The sequence below is a fragment of the Pieris napi genome, chromosome 3, assembly GCF_905475465.1.
Source record: "Pieris napi chromosome 3, ilPieNapi1.2, whole genome shotgun sequence".
NCBI classification, from domain to species: Eukaryota; Metazoa; Arthropoda; class Insecta; order Lepidoptera; family Pieridae; genus Pieris; species Pieris napi.
Window position 1 is genome coordinate 10,663,077 of NC_062236.1, and position 24,030 is coordinate 10,687,106.

The 24,030-nt window shown below is 36.3% G+C and overlaps 1 protein-coding gene across 3 annotated transcripts; it reads left to right on the forward strand.

Moving 5' to 3' along the window:
• Positions 1-44: 44 nt before the first annotated feature.
• LOC125063448 (vegetative cell wall protein gp1-like) lies at positions 45-22,501 on the forward strand. Of its 3 annotated transcripts, XR_007119514.1 has the most exons (8): positions 45-455; positions 999-1,066; positions 1,920-3,328; positions 15,998-16,192; positions 16,927-17,068; positions 19,782-19,871; positions 20,638-20,876; positions 20,908-22,501. XR_007119514.1 is itself a non-coding variant. In XM_047669876.1 (7 exons), the coding sequence occupies exons 2-7, from the start codon at positions 1,027-1,029 to the stop codon at positions 20,784-20,786; spliced, it is 2,025 nt and encodes a 674-aa protein (XP_047525832.1). In that variant the 5' UTR covers positions 45-455; positions 999-1,026; the 3' UTR covers positions 20,787-22,501. The 3 variants fall into 3 exon arrangements, 2 of the variants coding, with proteins under 2 accessions (XP_047525832.1, XP_047525835.1); XM_047669876.1 differs by having other exon boundaries at positions 20,638-22,501; XM_047669879.1 differs by lacking the exon at positions 999-1,066 and having other exon boundaries at positions 20,638-22,501.
• Positions 22,502-24,030: the final 1,529 nt, after the last annotated feature.

Below are 24,030 nucleotides of genomic sequence, written 5' to 3' on the forward strand. Positions count from 1 at the left end.
TCGTACGTCTATCTATACCAAATGTCACTAGTCACTACGCAAATATAAAACTAGTGTCAAATTAATTTTCTATAATGGTGGTCGTTTACATATTTAAGTTGTTTTATTTAGAAAATTAGTTTTATTTAAAGTATTGGTTATATTGTCAATTAAATTAAAGTTGATGGTATAAGTTTCATAAGTTCACTATAGTTGAACTATTATTAATTTACCTAAAAAATAAGTGATCGACCGTAACCTATGGTATGCAGTTTGCGCAGAAGGGTGACTTCTGAAAACCGGCAACGAATAGTTGTGTGTTTTTTTGTTTTATTTGATTACTGAACAAAACTCCATAGTGTTCTAAGTTTTGATGGCGTTTTTGTGAGTGAGTGTGGTGTATCGAACACTGAATGTATCAGTGTTCGAATTCCTGTCTATTTTACGCGTGGAAATCAATGGATATATTTTAGGAGGTAAGGTATGCGAGGCGCATACTCTTTAATTAGAGTGCATTGTATGGTTAACAAGCAGACGCTATTAAGAGTCGATGAAAAGGTGGTTTTTGTTTGAGATGGTGTGATGAGACGTGAACAAATAGAGATTACAGTTATGTGGGATGCGGCCCGCTACGGGGTCAACGACGTCTATCATCGAACTGGTTAAATAATATCACATCAGTTTTTCTTAAGATTATAATTGATTCCGCATTGCTTTATTTTTGTATAATATTTATATATGTAAACCAAAGTACTGGCAAGATATATTGTGGTACATATTGATATTAAGTTCTATCTATGCATTGCAGAGATAACATATCATCTATATTGATAATAGACCTAATCACTAGCTATATTATTAGGAGAATATTGAACATTCATAAAGTACTTTTTCTTAATGAAACTCCTTTTTTCAATGTACTTTAGAAATAAATTAAATTATTTACATATTCGGAATATGTTTAGTGCTTTATATTTTGTTTTGCTTGTTGTTTGATGCATTATTTTTTGTGGCTATAGCAATTGTAATCGTGAGCGGCCACCCAAGATGATGGTGGAGACCATCCTCGAGTCCTCACAGGACTTCGGTGAGTCCATTACTTCTTACTCATAGCTTATTAGCTTCCTTTACATATTTTTTTAATACATGCTGTTACACATTATGTATTATTTTGTAAGGTAAATTAAACTTAAGTTTGTATAATGAAACTATTATATTTTTAATAAAGTTAACATTGTTTTAGCTTCAACCCTTGCTTTGCAATTAAAGACTAATTATGGGTAATTAGTAGTTGACAAAATACTATTTTTCATTTTTACTTGATCATATCTTAGTTAGATACAAACCAATATGATCTAATTTCTAACAAGAATTCAGGGTTTCAGTATTAATAATAGTTTTTTTTTGTTAATTGCCTAAGGTGTTTTTTACACAAAGAAATTAATTACAAGTGTAACTAGAAGTACTTTGTATGATGAGTCGCGTTATTCATTGTCTCATTCTACATCTAAATCACCTGTACATTATAATATAAAATTGAGTTAGTATGACTTACCTTGTTTAACTATGAGGTTTATATCATTAAAACTAAAAGTTTTTAGTAAAATATATTCAACACATAAAATTCAAGACATCATTACAATGGTGTATAATCATTCTTGTTATATTATGCTGTCTCTCTGCATTCATACATTTGGATAATTACAATTTGACACAATAACTTAAGAAAGTCCAAAATAGATATTATCATTAACAAGTCATTAACAATATTATCACTCTGATGCTAATATTTTTCATTAAACTGTGACTTTTAACATACTTTCTGTTTGCAATGTATTGGGCGCTATTTGTTTTCTTCTACTATAGACTAATATCAGATAGGAGATGAGGAGACAAGTATCTATTTATAGTCAAGTGAAATAATAGAAAGTTGTGTGTAGGCATGTCGAATGGTCCGCTGCCGCAATGGAAGCGCGAGCTGCTGCAGAGACGCGCGGCGCGCTCTCGGCCGCCTGCGCCACCTGCCACTCCTCCGCCGCAGCCCCCACCTCCTCCACCACCGCCCGAAGAGGACGAAGAGCTTAGTTACGGGCCCGGTATCGTGAAGCGTCTCAAATCGCGATACCTCAGCTTAGCGCTGCGAGAAGCGCCTCGCCGGCGACCCTCCGTCCTACGCAGGGCCGCTTCCCTTGAGCACCTTTTAGATGAGCGCCCGCCACCTGCTCCGCGTCCTTCTGCGCGTCCCGCCCGACCTGTGTCTCTCGCCGCTCCACCTCCCACCGCGGTCCCGCTCCGCCGCGATTCCGTTAAGCGCGCGCGTTCCGTGGACGCTCTCAGCCGCCTCGATGAGCCTCCGCCGCAGGCGCCACCCTCTCCGCTGCCTCGAGCCCCGCGTCCGCCGCGTCGGCCGGCTCCTCTGCTACGCGACACCGAGCGACCCCCACCCGATGTTGTTCGTTCGACCCTTCGTAAGTTCGAGACGACACCTCCTAGGCGGTCTGCGCCCGCCGCCCGTGTGTCCGCTGTGGTGCGAGGTCTGGAAGCCCCACGTACCTCAACGCCCGAACCACGCGCGCGCTCCCCGAGCCCAGCCGCCGCCGACCTCTCCGCCATCGATGAGCCCGAGAGCACCGCACTTTCGATCGAGACAAAACAGGTGTCGCAAGCGGCGTTGGATGGAATCGCACGCGCCGGTTCCACCGTGCGCTACTCGTTCCAATCACCAAAATTGGGTTCACACCTGCCGCCACTGGCGACTACGAACCCCGTTCTGCTCAATCGTGTGCGCCTATCTGCTTCCCCGCGTAGAGTTGGTGTCATTAAGCCTATGCCGGCACCGTGTGCCGATGTCGCGTCTCCACCACCGGAGCGCACTGCGGATGTCATAGATGAGCTGCCACGCCTCGAGACTCCACCTCCGGATGCGCCAGAAAGCCCGGTAACGGCCCGGACTGAGCGAAAAGACCCTCCACCATCCGCCGTCGTCGAACCCATCCCAAGACCGCCTCCGGAAAAAACTGAAATGGAACGAGATCAGAGCGCATCTCGCGAGCCGTCGCCGGAAGTTGATCTGAAACTGGAGCCGATAGTGAAATTGGAGAGTCCAAAAATGAGTGAGAAGCCGTTAATGAACGGTCACGCAACTCCAGAAAGGAGCTTGAAGACCGCAGGTGTGGAGCGTGCATGGACGGGAGCAGGTCCTGAAGGGGGAGCGGGCCCGCGACGGCTGCGGTCGGCGGTGCCGGCCTCGACGTCCGTGGTCTTCAACTTCTCACATCGCAAGGAAGTACCCGACTACATCGAAAATGATGGCATCGTGCTACGAGCTGCCAAGAGGAATCGCTTTAAGGTGAGTTTGATATTAATTTATTAATAGAAATAATAAAAGCAACTAGAAATGGGTTTAAGAGATTTAGAAGAAAAAACACCACGCCTTGTAAGCGAAATCGCGGTCTAAATTTAATTAATTAAATTAATTGTTCATACAATAATATCGTGACGTAGCAAACTTAATGATGTTGAGCGTTGTGGTATATTGTCTTTTAGGTCAGTTTTAAGTTTTGAGGCCGAATTAATGCAATTTCTTTTATTTCTTAATTATATTTTACTAAATATGTATAATAAATACACAGAAATATCCTATTACTGGGTATTTTTTATATATATATAAGAAAATAATATGAACCGCAAAAGTATGTATAATGTCGAGATAGCTTATGCTAAGTAGTGAAGTTTTAATTCATCTTTATCACAGAAAAAGCATTTTGATGTTTCTCATTGGTTTTTGGCCACTTAATGTGCAAATACAAATAAAGACACCTCTATGTATATCGCGCTATATGAAAATTTGCAGTTAGTGTGCAACATGATAGACATGATAAATTCCGAAGTATTAGACACAAGAAGACATATCATCCCTCCAAAGAACTTGTTCAAACGAATCGACCACTTAACGCTAGTAACAATTACGGGTCACCGAAACATTAATTCTTGACTACCTAATTGGGCGGATTTGATCGTCACTTTCGGATTTCTATGAACGTCCGAATAAGAGCCTAAATATGTATTGTACCGGAGAAAGTGATGGGACGTGGTATGGCAAACGGCACTATAAACGATCGAACTCTCGATTTCCGCGCGACAGCGAAAGTGTTTGGAGTGTTAGCATTACTTAATATATTGGCATGAAGTACCTTCGCAACTGAAATTGGCTTGTACTTTGATGTGGTTTACGCGATCCGATAGACTTTATCAGATTATTAGCATAAACAACCGATGAGCCGGCCGGAGCTTTCTAATTTTAAGCAAATTATTTATTGGCTCGATGAACCGAGACGCTAATTATTCGTCTCGTCCCACTTGGAATCTGTGAACTTCCGAAACCGACCGCACGCTTTAATACCTAATTATTGCTTTTCTTTTGGAATTTCCTTTACTTTATGTTATAGTTTAAAAGTGATTTTAATTAATGTTAATATTTGTTGTTAAAAGTACATCAGGCCCATATAAAAATCCCTAAATGCTTAAATATATGTTTTTCGCGACAGGTGGCAGCAGGCACTGCTAAACGTGTTTTATTGCGCTTTTGTGAAGTTTTTTAAGCATAAAGACGTTTTTGTATGACAAAGATATGAAGGACTCGTTTCTATACCTTTGTTTCGTTAATGGGTTTTTTAACATTTCTTGGATCTTTGAATGTAAAATCGTATTTATGCAATACAAGTACACTTCTACCGAAAATATAGTGGTCGCAGAATTATTGCCTAAACTACGACACCAGACTTTAGCTATTGTTGTCATATATAATAATTATATTGCCGCTTGTCCCGCGAGACATTATAATTAACTATTGATATAATTGTATTTGCTTCAGATAATCCTGAGACAATTAAGTCACGCTTAATAATAGTCAATATTAGTTTAACTGTAAACGTTTCGAAAACCTTATCTTTGATAAATGCCGTTGATTCACTTTTTCTATTTTATTTCCTAATCTATTTGATAAGCAAAACTTATTTGCTAAGAAGAATAAAAGCATTATGATTACGGATTACCCTATCGCAATGTAATCTGCTTTTGAAGTGTTGACGAAAGTAGTAGGTAAATTAGGAAACAATTGAGGCAAATCATTATTTTCTATTTACAATGAGACATAATCCTAACCCTGAAACTATTGATACAATTGGCTTAGGGTTAGTTTGACACCCGAAAATCAAAACAAATACATTTTAAACATACGGAAGTTATACTTCGCTCTGAGTCTCGTCTCTGAATCTTACCCTAAGCCATTTGTGTCAATAGTTTCATGGTTAGGTTAGGAGTTATGTCTCATTGCAATTTTTTTTCTGCGAGTATTTGTAATCAGCCCTAAGGCTATGAGCGTATTTGTTCTGTGGTGCCGGTCTTCTAGCTCTAGAATATGGTGACGTTTTAGTCGACTCACATACTGTCTAATGGTGAGTTGGCGAGCAAGTTCGTTTGGGTGACAGCTTAACCATTGTAATATAGAGAAAAAAAATGGTTTGCCTCAATTGTTTCCTAATTTACTATTTTCGTCAACACTTCAAAAGTAGATTACATGGCGATAAGGTAAACATGCGGAAATACTTAGCGCTGAAACTCGATTTAGAATCTGAGAGTTTGATTCTCATAACAGTAATTTGTTAGGACTTAGAATATAGTGTTTTACATATTATCCATTTTAACATTTGTTTCCTGTTTTGCATTCATTTATGGAAATTAATATACTTACATTTCCCTCGCAATATATTTATGAAAATATTATGTACGTATTACAAAAATTGTGATAAGTTTACTAGAATAGAACATACGCACAATGTTAATACTCGGAACAAACGCAAGCTGCAATTTCCTCGTACTAGACTAAAGTTAGTATTTATTTTTTGGGAAAAGGGATACTCTTCTTTAATAAAATGCCAGAGGCTCTTTTATCTCTGCCTTTTAAAAAATTTAAGAAATGTGTTAAAGAAAAGCTGTGTAAAAAGGTTTACTATAAAGGTAACGATTATCTAGTTGGTAAAAGAGCCTGGGACTAGTTCTAGACAGGCTAATTCTACTTCTAATTAATTTGCGATATTTGTTTTAAAATAAGTGTTGTTTGATAATTTGCTATTTTAAAAGAGTACCGAGAGTTTTTTACGCCGGCTTTTTCTCTCGGCCTACAACCTCTGTCTTCTTTGTCGATGAGTAGGGACGCCGACAGGTTCAAATTTAATGATGTGGAATAAGTGATACCTGCTGTATCTTATGTTCCATAATAAACATATTTTATTTTTATTATTTATTTTATTCTATAGCATCGGTCTGACATCGGCTAGTTTTACATTAATTTCTTAGTAAATAACGGATTGGCTCTGACGACGCGGCGCGATAAGGCAGTGATAGTGCAATGCCGTTTCAAGGCTGCACAAATCGTAGTTACTTCCGTACATAAAATAATAAATACGTTCACTAATTAATTGTAAATGTGTCAAAAACACAGCAGCTATAAAATTGTAAATAGGAACTAAGCAAATACAAAAGAAGAAAAATCACTCTGTCTTTAATAAACGAATATATTTTGTGTTCTTTCTGCCACTTTTCCACTGCAAAGTAGATCGTTCTCCGATTTATTACTAACTGGGTCGGTCACAAAAAATTATATAAAAGATTGTTTACAATTCCTTTGTGAATCTTTCAGTTCAATTGCCAATTTATATACCTCCTATTGCTGAACATAGTTAGTCATGAAACCACATATCGGGACGAGTGATTCAATAAGGAATTATACAAGGAAATTAAGACCGCAATTATTTTATAAATTTACAATCCACTACAGTTTTGACAGTCTTAGTCTTGGTGAGAATTAGGAAACGAATGAACTTGTTTGAGCCCTTATATACTGTTTCAGTACACTAACCAATAGCTTTGAATTTTAGTCTACGGGTTATACGGACACATGATATTCGTATGAAAAACACACTCCTCTCAGATTTGCATATTTCCACTCTCAAATTCGAATTTATTTGAAAAAGCCAATGCAATTATTGGCTGATGTTCCATTGTTTCTAAAAATGGCCAATTTCAATATCAAATAAACTACGACTCGAGAATAAAATTGTTACTATAGCGATATAGCGTTACCAGTAAGTTCAATACAAATACAAAATACAAAGTAACCGCAGAACAGAAGTTGAAACAGGATTCATTTCTAACTTTGGGTTCACAGGTCATTTTAAAATAATTATAGACTACTGACTGATGTGGAGTGAGGCTGTAGGTCAGCAGTCCGTTAACCTTCACAGCTAACTGTAATTATGATAATCACCGTTCATTATAAAATGTTATTATTTCTAATTCTGTGGTATTCGCCAAAATTTTCAACCTATAGTCACACAGCCCATAACAAAATGGATAAGTTCGATTCAAATTCCATATCAAAAACCTGCTTATAAAAAGTATTACTTTTTATAGATATTTCTTGGAGCACGAAAAAATTCATGTATTATAATTATTATTCATCGTACAAGTAGCGTTCTTGAAATACGATAGGTAATCTATTTTTTGCTATCGAACTTGATAACGAATTTGTAATACGTCACAAGTTATGTTTTTAACTGGATAATACGATGTGTGCATATAATATTGTTTATAAGGAAAATTTCGTATTGTGGCTTAATAAAACTAGAGCAAAACAATATTTGTGATAATGCGGCACAATATCCTAAACGCACGCAGTATTAAGTTGGTTTATTATAAAAAATTTAATACTATTTTTTTATATTTATGTTTAGTTTTTTTTTGTTTCTGTTTAGTTTTATCTTAATTACTATATGTGTTATGTATTTTTTCATTTCTTGCTCACCTTATCTAATTTAATAATTTTTTTTATAGCGGTTTCCTGGAAGAGATCGCTCGAAAGCGCTAAAGCCAGTTACCTTCCTTTTCATTTAATTATGTTCAATTTTTATTATGTTAATGCAACCAAGTGTTAATAAATAAAAATTTAATAACTACTAAATATATAAATTATACATGGCATCCCTGGTGTTGTAGGTGCTCATGGGCGGCGGTTAGCGATTTAATAAGTGAAACGGTGTCCTTTGCCCTGTTCCGTTAAAAATTTAGGTCCGCTTCCAACTTTAGTGTCATTTTGTTTTCGTATGAATAGCGTATGTTCTACGGTTTATTTGACTTGCTTGTTTACATTAAAATATATTTTGATAGTAAATTGGAGGCCATTGTCAGTACCGTGACGAGCGTATATAACTGGAGGTCGGCGAAATTAACAATTTGTAGGGAAATTTGATAGAGTAGCGTTGAAAACGATACCACTACACACGAGCCCATTGTTCTCGATGTCACGTTGTACACCAAAAAACATACAATGGCATTCCAAACACGTGAAATGATATAACTACCTAGAAAGCCGTTGGCGGAAATTTAAAGTTAATTATTCGTTTTCTTGGGTCACAGTCCTATAAGAGAGTGTCTACAGCTATCTGTTGGATATAGAGTGCAGACGATTCAATGATCTATTACAGTATAATCTGTACTTCACCACAGATTAACACAAAGTTCGGAAGCATAATACGTATCTGAGAGTTCACTTTCTATGCAATTACAATGTTCACTTAAAAACTTATGTAATGAGTTAGTGCTGCAACTTATCGATAGATATCTAATATTTATCAATCAAGTGAATGTTACACTAATTGATCGATTGATTAATTATTAGTGTTATTTTAAGTGGCATGGTTGTCTTTAGGTTGCGATAAAAGCGCAAATGTATATTAAACTTTTTTATTTTTTAAAGTGGAAATGAATGTATCCCCTACGAAAGTAGCTGAGGTATACGCACCAGAATCTCTGCTCTCCCGAGTCTAGGTGAGCAATTCCCATTAAAACCACCTCGGGTAGTTCCTGCAAGGCCTCGTTAGAGAGGCTCCAGGGTCCATAGGGGGCATCGTATATACTGACGATGGAAAATAGAATAGAAAAAATAAATGTTCTTTTAATTAAGATGTTTACACTAGGGATTCTTTATTTAAAAATTTCATTTCCGTTAGATTGGTGTTCGACCTCGATCGTGTTATTCAAATATCGAACAGTATTTTCAACAAATATCGACAGTGAAGGTGCGTCCGTCGCTTTACATAATTGTTGTCATCAAAGAGACATCGAGCGGATGTCCCACGCCGGTTTTGCATACTTTTTTGTTTATAACTCGTATGTGCTGGGAAATTCCACGCCAATCCTAAACTATCTTAGCATGTGTTATTAAACGTATTCACTCCTATTCAGTGCATCTTCTTCCTCAAATTTTGTGCTGGAAGTTGTGTTCCTGGCTTGCCTAGGCCTAGCTTAATTTTTTAAAATAGTGTTTATAGCTCGATTGCGAAGATGTCTGAATTGTGGGCATTTGTTAATTAAACACGTCTATTCAAGTTACTCTAAATTACCATGCTTCTACACTCTATTTTTATTCGTATACACGCGTAAATAAAGGCAATATTTGTTTAATTACTCTTCTAATTTAGTATTAATTCTCGATTTCTAGCCAATCCTATATTGTTTTTTATTTAATATGTTTAATTATAATCTAATTTCGACGGCCCGAAATATTTCTCCATACAAAAATTTCTTACAGGCGAATCTGAGAGTATATAATTTTAACATAGATAAATTTCACATTTTGTATTAACAAATCAAAGACATTTGTCTTTGCTTATTTCGGTTATATTCTCGTGCAATAAGTTTTATGTATGATTATACAATAGTTGTAGGTTAGCCGCCCACAAGTGTCGAGTTTCAAACAATCAATCTGTAAACTCGAAGCCTTATATCAGCTATTATTAGACAACGTCAGCAATCGTTTAACCTAAATATATATTGATTTTAATGATACTTCCCTAATATTTAAAAGTATATGTTTCGTTTTGATAAACATATAATTTAACAACTTAGGGAACGTTCAAGTATTACGTCACGCGATTATTAACACCAAACACACACCCCCCCCCCCATGTAACGCGTCGTAACGTTTCTCTTTATACTTTAAAGTTACCATTATGTGGTACAACAATGCATAATTAAATCCCCGCCCCGCATCGTAACGTTTTGCAAAAGGACCCCCCCCAAATTCGTTACGTAATACTTGAACGCTCCCTTAGGGACCTTAAGAGCGTACCTCGTCGTTACCTGGCAACACGTAAGCTCCCTAATCTTTCGTTATGTTACAGATTGGTTAATCTTAAAATTCTGTTGAAATATCCTACATAGCGAATAGCCAAACGCCAAGTGGTTCGAGTTAATAAGCCCCTCGATTGCGGTGTACACTCCATAACAATGTTACTTTATGTCCCCGCGAAGACCATTTAGGTAATAAACACTGTACTTTACGTTCTTCACGAGTTTACAGGCACGTAATGTATTAAAGTCCTTGACCTTTTCATATAGGAATCAGGATTGAGCCTAAAGCTTTTGTAAGCTATGTTAAAAAACTGGATGATGGTGATCACGGGCAGTCATTTGTCAATATTTTTTTCTGATTTCTTTTAAATGTAGTTCTTTCTTTACACTAAGTCTTCGCGTATAGGGTGATAGCTGGAGTAGTGTTAGTAAACGCGTAATCTATCGTTTATCAATTAATTTGTTTCATCAAAGATCTGTACGATACTAAAAACTAACTACAAGTAGTAATATTCTGAATGTATGCTATGAGTATGACTCACGTGTCTAGCATCTGAAACTGGAAATTTTATTGCGAAATGTAGTCTGCGTAGTAGACTAAGTGTTTATTCTAATTCAAGAGACCCGCCTGTGCTACTCCCTAGCGGCGCTGCAACCTTTATCTAAATAAGAAAACTGTTTCTAGTCTGCAACTTCAATGAAATTACCACAATGAGACATATTTATAATGGCTTAAAACTCATTAAAAATAATAATAATAATTAATTATAGAATATAGTACAATCTAATTTTCACATAATGTGCAAATTTGTCTTAAATAATCAAAAGGTAGAATTTTAGATTTCATATTACATTATATTAAGAATCATATCATAGTCAATTGTTTTATTATTTTATTACTACGTCATCACATTATTAAAATACATAACATTATCAAATTAATATGTATTTATTATACTGTTTCAAATACTAATCATTATTAGAATATAAATATTTTTCCAAAAGTCGCTTTTTAAAAGCTCTAGTCTAGCTCTACCTTGATTGACATACAAAAAAGTGTTAAGGGCTATACTTAGTCCGTTAAAAGTTAACAGATATTTCAGCCATGAATATGTTCACTCTAGACTCAAACGCAAGCTACAAAGCTCCTTCATAAAGAGGTCCTTATTCTTTATAAAATCAGTCGTTAATCCAGCATTTTTTATTAAAAAAAGAATAATTTAATAGTCAACTCTGTGTACGGCTATGAAATAAACCTTTTTTTTATTACATATAAATAATATAAGTAGTTTTTACGAGTTCCATGTGTAAAAGTGAGACCTGTTAGCAATTAAGAACTAAATAATTGAAACGGTGAAGCACAAATGCATAAAAGAAGTTGTGTGATCAGTTTCTAAGATACTCTTAATATGTACATGATTGAAGCCTTATCGAGATTCACGTAGTTTGGGCGTGTTCATTAGCATTCGATATCTCCAAACTTGTTTTTTCCTATATCTGTGCATATTACATAGATATTACGTAACTATTTCCTAACACTTTTACTCTTGTTTAGCTTATTCTATGTATGCAAGTTATATTGTGAGGTTTAAGAATATTTTTGCACGCCTTATTCTGGGTTTAGCCAGCTTTAGGCTTAGTATATTATTTTTATATAGTTTCTTTTTACTAAATTTATACAAACTGGAAGTAAACATTAAAGCGACAAACTAGATAATATAACTTCTATAAGATTTTTTGTTTATTAATCACGTTTATTTAGTAGCGCTACAATCTTTTTTTGGTCACTTTTTTTGTACTTTCCCCCACGATGGTTGCCTTCACTGTAGGAGCAAGTGACACATAGAATGAAAGTTCCATTGGATATAATAATTTCATAATACTCGATAAACATTTATGTTATGCTTATTTTAAAAGCCTCTGAATTCACTTTTACCAGTTAAATCAAAATAAATTATGTCCAATGGCTTAGACTTAAGTATATCAGGTGATATCGTATCAGCGATTACACATATCAGATTAATAAACGATTATCCACAAAATAATTTCGCAATTGATGTCCATAAAATGGACTAATGACAACAACTTTAACATACTATATTATGTGTACAAGCGCCCTCTGATAATGGGAGTGGTAAATCCCCATTTTGTGTGGGCCTCATCCTGTTCCGCTCTGATTTGTCCGCAATCATTGAGGCCCTCTGATGTCACGCCACTGTGTTACAGATCACTCTTAAACTAATAATTGGCAATACAATCTACTCTATACTGCTCTGATTTTATTGCTGATATTTTATGTAAAATTGCATGATGAATGACGTCATTTATGAGTGTAATACATACGAAAGTTGTACGATTAGTATGAGAGCTCATAAGTGAAGCCACAAAGGGTTGACAAGATTACAGGGAATCAGAGCCGGAATACTGACACAGATTAAAAGGTATGAGCTCATACCATTAACTTGTTTATTGAAAACTAACGTCGACTCCTAGAATTTTTTGGAAGAAGAAAATAGCTCTGAATAAAGAGAATTTTTGTCTTTGATATAAATTCAGAAGGCCGAGTCAGTTACAATTGTTAAAGACAGGTCATTATTTAATATTCAAAATACATCCGAAATGTATCCTCCATTAATCAAACAAAATGGAAACAGACATCCTCACTCCATTAACTCGTTTTTTCCTGTAATATCCAGGGAATGTTTATCAAAGTAGAATGCGCACATTCCGCTTGATTGGCAATCTTGTGCTATTCATATCAGGAAACAATTTGGCGTTTCATTTAATGGCGTCGCTTTATTTGAATAATTCAGCCAATCGACGATTTTGTTGAGTCGCGGAGATATTTCCGCCTCCGCACGCTTCAAACTGATAGCACCTGTTCCTGCTCCCTCGACTTATTTTGACATAAAATTATTCATTCTTTCTTTAAAAACCGTATTAGATTCAAATATAGCCATAAAGGTATATTTTGATTGTGTTGTCAAACAAAGCGGTCAAAAGAAACATGCCTGGAGAAACTAGGCCAGCAAAGGTCGCAATGTGAGAAATGCTTTGTAAATACGTGACGCATCCCCGGACATTCTGCTGATTGAATCCGACTCACGTGTCACGGGACATGAACGAATTTCCCCTGGGACGCCGCGAATTATGTGGGATGTGTGGCACGCCGAAGGATTTGATTTACTGAGCAAACTTGGTAGCAACACCACGACTTGGGTAACTTTACTTATTAAGAGTCAGTCTAAATGTCAGTTGAGTCACACATATCCGGAATCGATAGTCAACAACCTTGTATTTTTGATCTGTCCAGCAAATGATTGCGGAGGAATGTAGTACAACAAAACAGTTATGCGCCCTTACCTTTAAATAACAATGTTTTGTATATAGAGTTAGAAACACGTTCCTTATTCTCCTAAATGATAATAATAGGATAAATGTTCCGTATGTATGCTGGGGATAATATCTTAAGATTAATTGGTAGTGTATAATTAATTTGTATTGACGAAGCACTCGTATTCAGTATGGTATTGGCAGAATGGAAGTAATCTGCAAAGGCGGCCGAGAGACACGTCCATCTTTCTTTTATACCCACTCTATAGCCAATATCTAAATAATATAAAGGATATTTTTATTAATAACTTTGGTATAGTTGAGTAGAATTTAATAAATATTATGTAGTTTTGACTATTGACCACGGCGTCGCTTGTAATCTTGTATGACATGTTTTATTACTTATGGCTTATTTTAGTCGTGCAAATTCTAAAATATAACAAGTAAATAAAACTAAATAAATTTCGATTTAAAAAACCGGACTCGAAAAGTAGATTTTTAAATATAGAAGCGCGTTTAAATTACTGTGCGAGATGTAAATATAAGAGCCGTGTACCGCTAATTATTAGATAAATTATCAACAGCAGTGCACTTATTATTCGTATAACTATCCGTTAACCGTGCACGTGTTTCGGTCAAGCGTAACGCGCGTCATGCGCAATACTAGAACATACCTAACTTTTTTATATGTTTAAGTTATATCTTTATATACACAATAAAGATATAGGGTAACGAATTGACCACTAATCCAAGATAGTCGTTATCAATAGATTGCTCACTGTTCGCGCGTTTAGCCAGCTAGTAGGAGCCTGTGTTAGAGTGCAAATAATTATGTTGTTTTGGACTTCTCACTCTGTGCAAAGCAAGGTAGAGGAATTTTAATACTTTAAGCGACAATCTCGGATTTAATGCACTTCAATAGTAATGAATGCAAGAAAACCAGAGGTGCTACCTTTCTTTTAATAGGCGTGGAGGTGATCAGCCTGCTGTGCCTGACGCACATCGTCGATTTTTTAGTCTAAGGTTTCCTCATGTAGTTTTTCATGCGCACATAGAAAAATCATGGACAGCCATGACTCACTCACCGTGACGAACTCAGGCTTGAGAGTCACAGGCTCATGGCACTGACACTGCCCTAGTAGTTGTTGTAACCAAGATGTAATTCTATGTTTCGACTATGTATTTGCGTGTTGCTCCCACGAGAATGTAAGTGCGTGCTCCTATTTCACCATGCCTCCTGCTGATAGAGGACAAATCTTTGTTTTCAATTTATTTATTACTTAAGATGTCATGTGGAACATGGTGTAATTGTTGCAGCTCCTTACAAACGATGTGTAAAACAAAAACTTGGCGATTAAAATGAGTGGCGGAGAGTTTATTGCCAGTTCTTCTCTTCCCTTTACGCCCTTGATTTGAAAACTGACAGTAAATGTAAAATTAGAAGCATTTAATGTACCTATATTTTTTTTTTTACGTTCATAAGTGTACATTGTGTTATCTACATGAATAATATAAAAAAAATATCTGTGTACGTACATTGTATGTAATTTTTTTAATTTGGCGTATTTGAATATAACAAATGTATCTTGTACATTATCGATGTGCGGGATTGAGTCAGTGGCCGTAATAATCTGATGTCAATCCGTCCCTAGGAGTAGACAGGTTCCCATCGACCGGTTGATCGGTCGCATGACGAACAGTTTCTATTGCAGCATTCCTGTGACTCGTTCCCCCTATTAGGAAGTTTGGTATTGACTAATTGCAATCACCGTGCTATCACACGTCTCCGTTATCATAAGTCGTAGTTGCCACACAAGAAAAACTATTTATTAACGAGTATGAATTGCAATGTGTTGTGCTTTAGTGAGCCTTATCAATCTCAATATTTATCATTTCTATCATATTTTTCATTCTAAATTCAAACAAAGAATTTGATGTTGTATTTTTATCGTAAGTTTGAAAGGTTTAATTTCGGATTTAGGAGGTATTAAATAAACGTATTACACATTTAAGGCTGTCATGAGAGAATGATCACAAACATATGTAATCTGAAACCAAGACCCATATGGGGCGGGGCTGAAACGCCACTGGACTTATTAATATTTGTACATAATTTAATAAAAGTATTTCTTTATTTCCAACACACAAATGCACAAAAAAGAAGAACAATTAAAAGGAGTCCCTTTAGGCAAGGTTCCGAAGATACTGGCAGCGTTCCCCCTTTGAATTGCTAGACTAATTCTTTGTCCGAGGTAGCTGCCAGCTCTTCGGTCTCCTGTGATGTCGACTTACTTTTTTGATAATTCCTTAAAAAGCCTTAAAGTGCTATTTAATAATACCTAAAATCTACATGTATTGCCGCTATTACGGAATACCTGTCAAATGAAAAACACGTTTAATACTAATAAGGAGGGTACATATTTCTTGACAATTGGCATATTTTATCACTATTGCTTCATGTATGTTTGGTTTTAATAATAATTTGTGTTTCCAGGCGGGTGAGAGTGGTGTAGTCTTACTTAAGGGCGCAGAAGTACCCGCGGAGTCTGATAGCGACGGTGAGGCAGAGGTTGACGGGGCGCGGTCCCCTTCGCCCTGTAGCGTACGGTTCGTTAACGACAACGTACTTATCAATGGACGATCGTCGATGCTAGCGCGCACGCCATTGCATCGCGAACGAGCTGCTAAGGTAACATAGAAGTTTGTCTAGGAATCTATTTAGGGGGATTATTAGAGTTGAGACTTAGCGGTAAGTATGACTCCTGTATGCCAAAATCAAATACGTTTTTGATATAAGGAAGTCAGTTTGCGTGAAGTCAAGACTCTAAAGCTTACTCTACGTTGTTTTGTCCAATTATTTCGAAATTCTGTTGAGTATTTAATTTGTTATAATTACGCTAACAATGTAATACATAATAATAATTAATAGTTATTAATATGATACATCAGCAATAAATAATTTTAGGTCACAGTATAAAAAGTTAAGCAATATAAATCTGCAACTGCTGCAAAACTGATTAAGCGTAGAAATGTGTAGGAAGCATATTTTTAAATTTCGAAGTTAAGTAATCAAATATTAAATAGGATAGGATGTTTCAGTAGCTTTTAGACATGAATCTTTCACAAGGCTAATACTTATTTTGTAGTGGACTATGACCACTATTAATACTATAAATAAATAGTTTTAAATGTGAATACTTGACAGATATTGCATAGGTATTAATCTGTTAATAGCATTTTCCACGTGATTACTCCATTTTATGTATGATCAACGCCCGTATTCTGTAACTTCCAAGTTCTACAGAGTTTTGGCAAACCAAAATTTTACTGCCGCTTCACTTACTCTCACACCATCTATTTCTCTCTTATTGACTTTATAGAATTCTGAATATAAAGTAAAATGGATGTATGTTGTATTTCCAGCTAAAGCTCCAATTCGACGACTCACTGACGCGGACCTTTGAATACCCCTCCGAGATTTCACTCTGCGAAGATGAGCCCTCTCCAGCCGCTCCACCCGCTCCACCCGCTGCCACATCCGCTCTAGCCACCAATACTACAATTGGTAAGATTATGATTTAAGACTCGCAATTCTCATTTCTGCGTTTTAATTTATTATTTTTAAGGCTTGGTTAAGACTTTTGTGCCCCTCAATTGAAATTAACAATTAATTTGCTGGGAATAAAACTCAGGATTTTTCTGATTATTCGGCGTGTGCGTCACTACTAAACCGAATGGGCATTTAACACAGTTGTTTTTAAGTTTACAGTCTATTATATTGGTGAATAGTTATTTAAGATACTTTTCAAAACCTACTATGTATTACTAAATAGAATAATATAAATTTCATACAATTTTTTTTTGTATGCAAATCCCAATACAGATATATTGGGATTGTAATATATTAATAATTAATATGGTATGCAGCGAGACACGGCGAAGTAAAACTGTCCCCGCCCTACGTTCCAATGCCCCCCGACGAGATCTTCATATAAACACGGTTCTTATATACCCATACTTTGTGTCGTGTGCTAGAACATTATCATTCCGCTCACATCATATTAATTTAGAATTAAAGAATTTAATTGCTAAGCTTGTTTTTGAGTCAAACAGTCGTTCGGAGTTCGCAAAGACGTATATATTCGCTCTTAACTCATATAATAAACGATTTTTATTCATACTATTGCTACTAAAATATTTAATTGACTTGGAAAATAGATAAAGATTAAAGTAGTAGAGGCCAGATTTCGTATCTTAGGCACGGAGATGAGCCCTTAAAGTGAAATGCAGAAATTATCTTTCTTAGATATTAAGCTAATGTCTGAATGAAATGTCTTTTAATTTAATTTTATCTCTAAAAAAGAAATCATTTGAGGAAGTCCTTTTTGTATTAATTGTGTTCTAAACCAGAAATGTATTCGGTAACAGTCGGATTGGACGTAGCTAACTCATTTTTCTATATCAAAGTTTTCGCTATCAAACAATTCATCTATTCTGATAGCACAAATTATATTGTAGTACTAGCTGCCCCCGCTAGCTGATTTTTTTTACTTAACCCGCCTTTTAGTAGCTATTTATCAATAAATGGAATACCAATTATGATATCCCATAGAGACTGTTCGCTTTTCCGGAATAAAAACCTAAAATAAAATATTTTTTGAATATTATTCCAATATCCATAAAAGAGTTTCATTTTTTTAGAGTTCAAGGAATAATATACATGCATATATATTTAGGGATGTTATTTTTTTTAACAATTTCTGTTTGAGAAGCGACCATAGACTAAATAGTCCAATCACTCATAAATAAAACAGTAAACAAAAACAAATAAATTTGTGTATCACAGACGTTGTGGCGCGACCCACATGTATAATTCCTGTGTAATCAAAGGTGACATAACTCGATGTCACTGACTTCTTGACACTGATAACTGAATGTGTGTCACGTGGAAATGTTTATAAATACAGATAAAATTATATTCTACACGAGAAACAAATTTACGTAACAAAATTATACATTTAAAAATAATATTTATTAATTTTGTATAAACATCTATAAAATTTAACTAAATATATCTCCGAAGATTAATATATGACTAAATAATTATATAGGCAACAAGCACCAGAACTTAAAAGTTAAATCTTTGAAAAGATCACGAAAACTATTAAGTTATTAAAAATATTAATATATAGTGTTTGTATTTTAATTGTGTGACCGACATTCTACTAGCATTTGAGATTTATTTATTGTCTTTATTAACCTACATAGCGTTATAGAATAGGCTACAATAATAATGTTATAAGAATTAAATAATAGTGTACAAAGGACTAGTAAACATTTGATGAATGAGTGAGGGTGTGAGAAAGTATGAATGTGGTTTTAAACATTAAGGACTGATCACTCGTTCGAGCGAAGAGAATAGTTATTTCTAATAATTCTAAATATATTTAGGCCCTATTTCATCTTTAATCATATTTTATATTTTAAATTATCTTCCTTTTCTCTCTGTGTTTTGCATATATGTATCTAATAGAGATTGCTATGGCATTTATATTGCACAGATTAAAAAACCCTGCAATCAAATTTGCCAAAGATTCTTATCAGTCATTATGCTTACGTGGTATCTAAAATAACGTGAAGTAAATATAAATCGTTAGCTATTTCATCATTCATACCATTATTATTAAAATGTCATGCTATAACACTTGAATAGAACAGACTAATAGAAAACAAAGTCTGTTAAACATCTCATAGTTTTCTTATTGGAAAAAGACAGAATGTCTTATTATGAATAAGGAGATTTTTTTACTTTTAAACAACACACACAATACCAGAAACCAGGCAGGATCTAGTCTTAATATATATAAATTATTACGTGTCACGTTGTTTGTCCGCTATGGACTCCTAAACTACCGAACCGATATCAATCAAATTTGCACACCGTGTATAGATCCAACTTAAAAGATAGGATAGCTTACATCTCAATTTATACCCGCCATATTATTTTATTGCAAAATATTTGTTTATTTTTTGACAGTCACAATTCTAACAGATGGCGCTGTGTTGAAAGTACCAATGTTTCACATAAGCTACAATTTAATGGCATAACCCCCAAAAGAAGCATGGTGGTCCCCATGCCTGGTATTCTCCTACCGTTTCCCATAAATAGTTTGCTACTATGTAATATAACAAAAACCTTAGCCACAGCAACGCTTGGCCGGTCTGCTAGTAACATATAAATAGTAAATACGACGTTTATAAGGTAATTATGTATATAGGTGGAGGCAGCGGCGGTCTGTCCAGATACACGCCTAGTAAGACTGTCGCTGACACATTCCAGCTGGGACTGTCGAGAACGCACCAAGCCCGTATGTATTCTCTCTTTTTTGTCAATTTTCTTGTGTTATAGAAAACAATGTTTTAATTAGCAAAACTCTTCTGAAATGCAAACCTCTGGTATTCTTTTAAGAATGAGAACATGGGAGTCCTAAACCTTTGTTTTTTTATCGAATTTATATTAAGTGTAATTTTTTATCTTATCTGGAAAAAACTGCTCTTAGCATTAAGAACTTCCATTTCCATTGTTTGTCTACTTCTATTTTGTGATGTAAATAAAATGTTTATATACATAGAAGTAATAATAGTAGAGCAAATGCGTCTCTTGCATTGATTTACACAAGAGTTAATGGTTATTATCACAGTGACATGGGCTAGTTTTGTGTACATATATTAAATTTTATTGTGCACTGAGTTTAAACTCTGATCCACAAGGATGAGAATGGAAGGATTAATTGAGCATTGGGATACTTTCAAATGTACTAACTGTATGTTTTGTATTTAAAGTTCCTTGCAATGGAGCATGTGACACAAACTGTGCATGTGTATATGCAAGTAGGTATGTACCAATGACACGGGTAAATTAAGTAGACTAGGGTTGCCTGAAAGTAATTTCTTAATAGTGATACGGACGCCTATGCTATGTATTTTTAATACTTTTGTTATTACATCATGTGCAATAAAGTATGAATAAATAAAATATATTGTTTGCCTGGGTTTGATACCCAGATCATGTTATATTTCAAACTGATATGCCTGCCATAATAGTTATCCTAAATTTTTGTAAAATGTTTTCAGCGGAGGCTAGCGATTGTAAAGTGACAAGCAACGGAGCGGAGGCTGAAGCGGAAGCGGATGCAGAGAGTGGAGACGCGCGTCCCTGTGCCGCTGATTCCGCTCGCTCTTGGTCTGAATCGCGCACACACACCACTGATTTACTCTTCTGAACACAATTCTGAAGAAAACATTTTTAACTCTTGACACATCATGCGTGCGCTAAATGTGTAGTAGGTTGGACTAAGGGTATTCAAAATCGAGTCTTAGCTGAGTATAACTTTCGTTAGTCAAGTTTAAGATTTGACATACGTGAGTTGTACTTATCGCCAATCTAAATCTTAGCTTGACTATTACCCTAAGAATCTTGAATTAATCATACCAACAGCGGACGATATCCGATGTGTCGTATACGTAGTAATAAACTTATTCAAAAATGTACGCCAAGGTTCAAATATCAAAAAAAATCAGTAAAAAATATGTACAAGGCGTGCGTTGGACCGGTGACGAGTCTGTAATTGTGATATGACTTGTCCAAAATCCGTCATTAGTGCATATACGGTTGTGTGCGCTACATCGACTAGTTTTAAAAGTGAATATTTTGATATCATTGTTATGAAAAACATGCCGACTGTGATACGTGAACCACGAGAGTGGACTCAATTTGCAAATCAAAAACTATTTTTAAAGTAGCATTTTGTACTCGTTTATGCCCCTCAATATACGGGAAATTAGTATAGACTTATATCTGAATTGCTCAATGTATCCGTGTATCAGATAAACCTCATTATTTAAGTAAAGGCATCGCATTTATCATCAGTCTTTAACACTGCCATGCAATGATTTCCTATAAGCCAAACATGGATATGTATTGTGAAATTGTACATTGACCGAGTGGAAATGTGATTCATGTCATTCCTAACCTCATTCCGGAGATAAAATATTTTGGAAAATTTTACAATATAACGTAGACCTGTAGCATTTCAATTGTGTGTGTGCATTTATGTGTATATATTCGATTGGACTATTCCATTATTGTACTCAAAAAGTTTGCTTTTTGAATATATATAATCAATGCATTTTGTGTGAATTGTAGGGTTGAGCTCGCTTGTAGCTTAAGTGTGCAAAGTATTTTTTATAAGGACTATGACAAAGTCGTATCCCTAATCAAAGAAGTATCTTTAATTTTTCTTCGGACTGTTTGTAGAATAATCATTCCTTTATTTTGCTTGTATTACTTTGTGATAATTTGCATTTTGTATAAAGTATGTTATGTTCAAGTTGTCTAAAATACAAATAAATGTAATGAAATTGAAAACAATGTTTAAATGTCTTATGGAATGTGTAGATTTAGAAAACTGTTTATTAAGAATGGTTTTGCATCGTGTAGATGTCGCTTTAGTTGATAGTAAATACTTAAGCATAGAGAATAGACTGAAAGACTGGCTGTCAAATAAATAAAAATAAAACGAAAGTTGAAAACAAATCTGTTTTCTTGAAATCTTATAAGAATAATTGTGGTCTTTTCTCTATGGCTAAGAACTATTCAGGAATGAGCTGACGACACGCTCTGAGAGTGTCATATTGTCTCTGTCCTACTCCCACGGGTGGGACGTACTTGCCAATGCCTAGTTGTATCTTATGCTTATATGATATATAATAACAATGCATTTAGTGATAGCTTAGTTTTATTTGGGTTCGCAACGGTCGTTTCTGTACGTGAAAGAATCTATTGTTGAATGCTGGAAGCAAGAAAGTTAAAGCCAAAAGGAAACGCGTTTTAGAGACGGATTAACTCGTAACGCTTTAGTTAAGTTTGACTGTGCTCTAGTATTTAAGGCTACATGTACTGATGCTAAACGGCAATAAAATCAATTGTATACAAAAAGGTGTTTTTTTATAAACATATGTATATCAATCCTAATCCAAAAGAAATATGGTATTCATCACAAGTATTTTATTTTGAACAGAATTGTCCACCAAGTTAAACTTTGTCAGCCCGCTATTCCACCACTGCACAGGGAGGATGACTCGCTGCTCCACACTGCGAAGGAGAAGGCCGACCTTTTAGGCTGTCTCTTCGCGTCCAACTCGACTTTGGATGACCGAGGAAGATCACCACCGACCATTTCGCGGTGTGATTCTTCGATGCCGGAAATCACATTCCGGCAACGTGCTGTCCGCAGAGCACTATCTTCCTTGGACATTCATAAGTCCAGCGGGCCGGAAGGTATCCCCCCAATTGTGCTGCGTACTTGTGCTCCTGAGTTGGCTCCGGTCTTAACGCGCCTTTTCCGGTACCTGTACTCGCTCGGCACTGTCCCGAAGTGCTGGAAGACCGCTTCGATACATCCGATCCCTAAAAAAGGCGATCGCTCTGATCCGTCCAACTATCGCCCAATAGCCATAACCTCCTTGTTCTCCAAAATAATGGAATCCATTGTTAACTGCCAGCTCTTGAGGTATCTAGAGGGCCACCAGCTGATTAGCGATTATCAGTACGGCTTTCGTCGTGGTCGTTCGGCTGGTGACCTTCTTGTATACCTTACACATAGATGGGCAGAGGCAATTGAGTCCAAGGGGGAGGCGCTGGCGGTTAGTTTGGACATAGCGAAAGCCTTCGATCGGGTGTGGCACAGAGCACTGCTCTCGAAGCTTCCAGCCTATGGGCTACCCGAGAAATTATGCGATTGGATCTCCAGCTTTCTGGCTGATCGGAGCATCAAGGTCGTCATCGACGGAGCATGCTCCGACCTTAAACCCGTGAACGCGGGGGTCCCACAAGGCTGTGTTCTATCCCCGACCCTGTTTCTTCTGCATATCAATGATATGTTGCAACTTAGCAACATTCATTGCTATGCGGATGACAGCACTGGGGATACTTTTTACACTGGCCGGGCAGGTATTTCTCGGGCAGTTGTCGATGAGTACCGGAACAAACTTGTGTCTGAAGTCGAAACTCTTCTACGTGGAGTCTCAGACTGGGGCAGACTAAACCTAGTCCAATTTAACCCCAAGAAGACACAAGTTTGCGCGTTTTCCGCTAAAAAAACACCCTTTGTCGCTACTCCTCTTTTCGAAAACACTCTTCTTAAAGCCACAGCCAGCATTGGAATACTTGGCGTTGACATATCGAACGACGTTCAGTTTCGCGGTCACTTGGAGGGAAAGGCTAAATTAGCCTCCAAAAAGCTTGGTGTGCTCAGCAAGGCGAGACGGTACTTCACTCCGGGCCACCGCATGCAACTATATAAAGCGCAAATTCGGCCCCACATGGAGTACTGCTCTCACCTCTGGGCGGGGGCTCCCCAGTACCAGCTCCTTCCACTTGACCGTATTCAACGCAGAGCGGTTCGAATCGTCGACGACCAATCCCTTTCCGAGCGGCTTGATCCTTTGGCGTTGCGTAGAGATGTG

What these genes read in the sequence shown, in the direction of transcription:
- LOC125063448 (XM_047669876.1), top strand. Translation starts at nt 1,027, where the DNA reads ATGATGGTGGAGACCATCCTCGAGTCCTCACAGGACTTCG. An exon ending in AGCCACCAATACTACAATTG is followed by an intron (nt 17,069 to 19,781) that starts GTAAGATTATGA and finishes TTATGTATATAG; the next exon opens with GTGGAGGCAGCGGCGGTCTG. An exon ending in GTCGAGAACGCACCAAGCCC is followed by an intron (nt 19,872 to 20,637) that starts GTATGTATTCTC and finishes AAATGTTTTCAG; the next exon opens with CGGAGGCTAGCGATTGTAAA.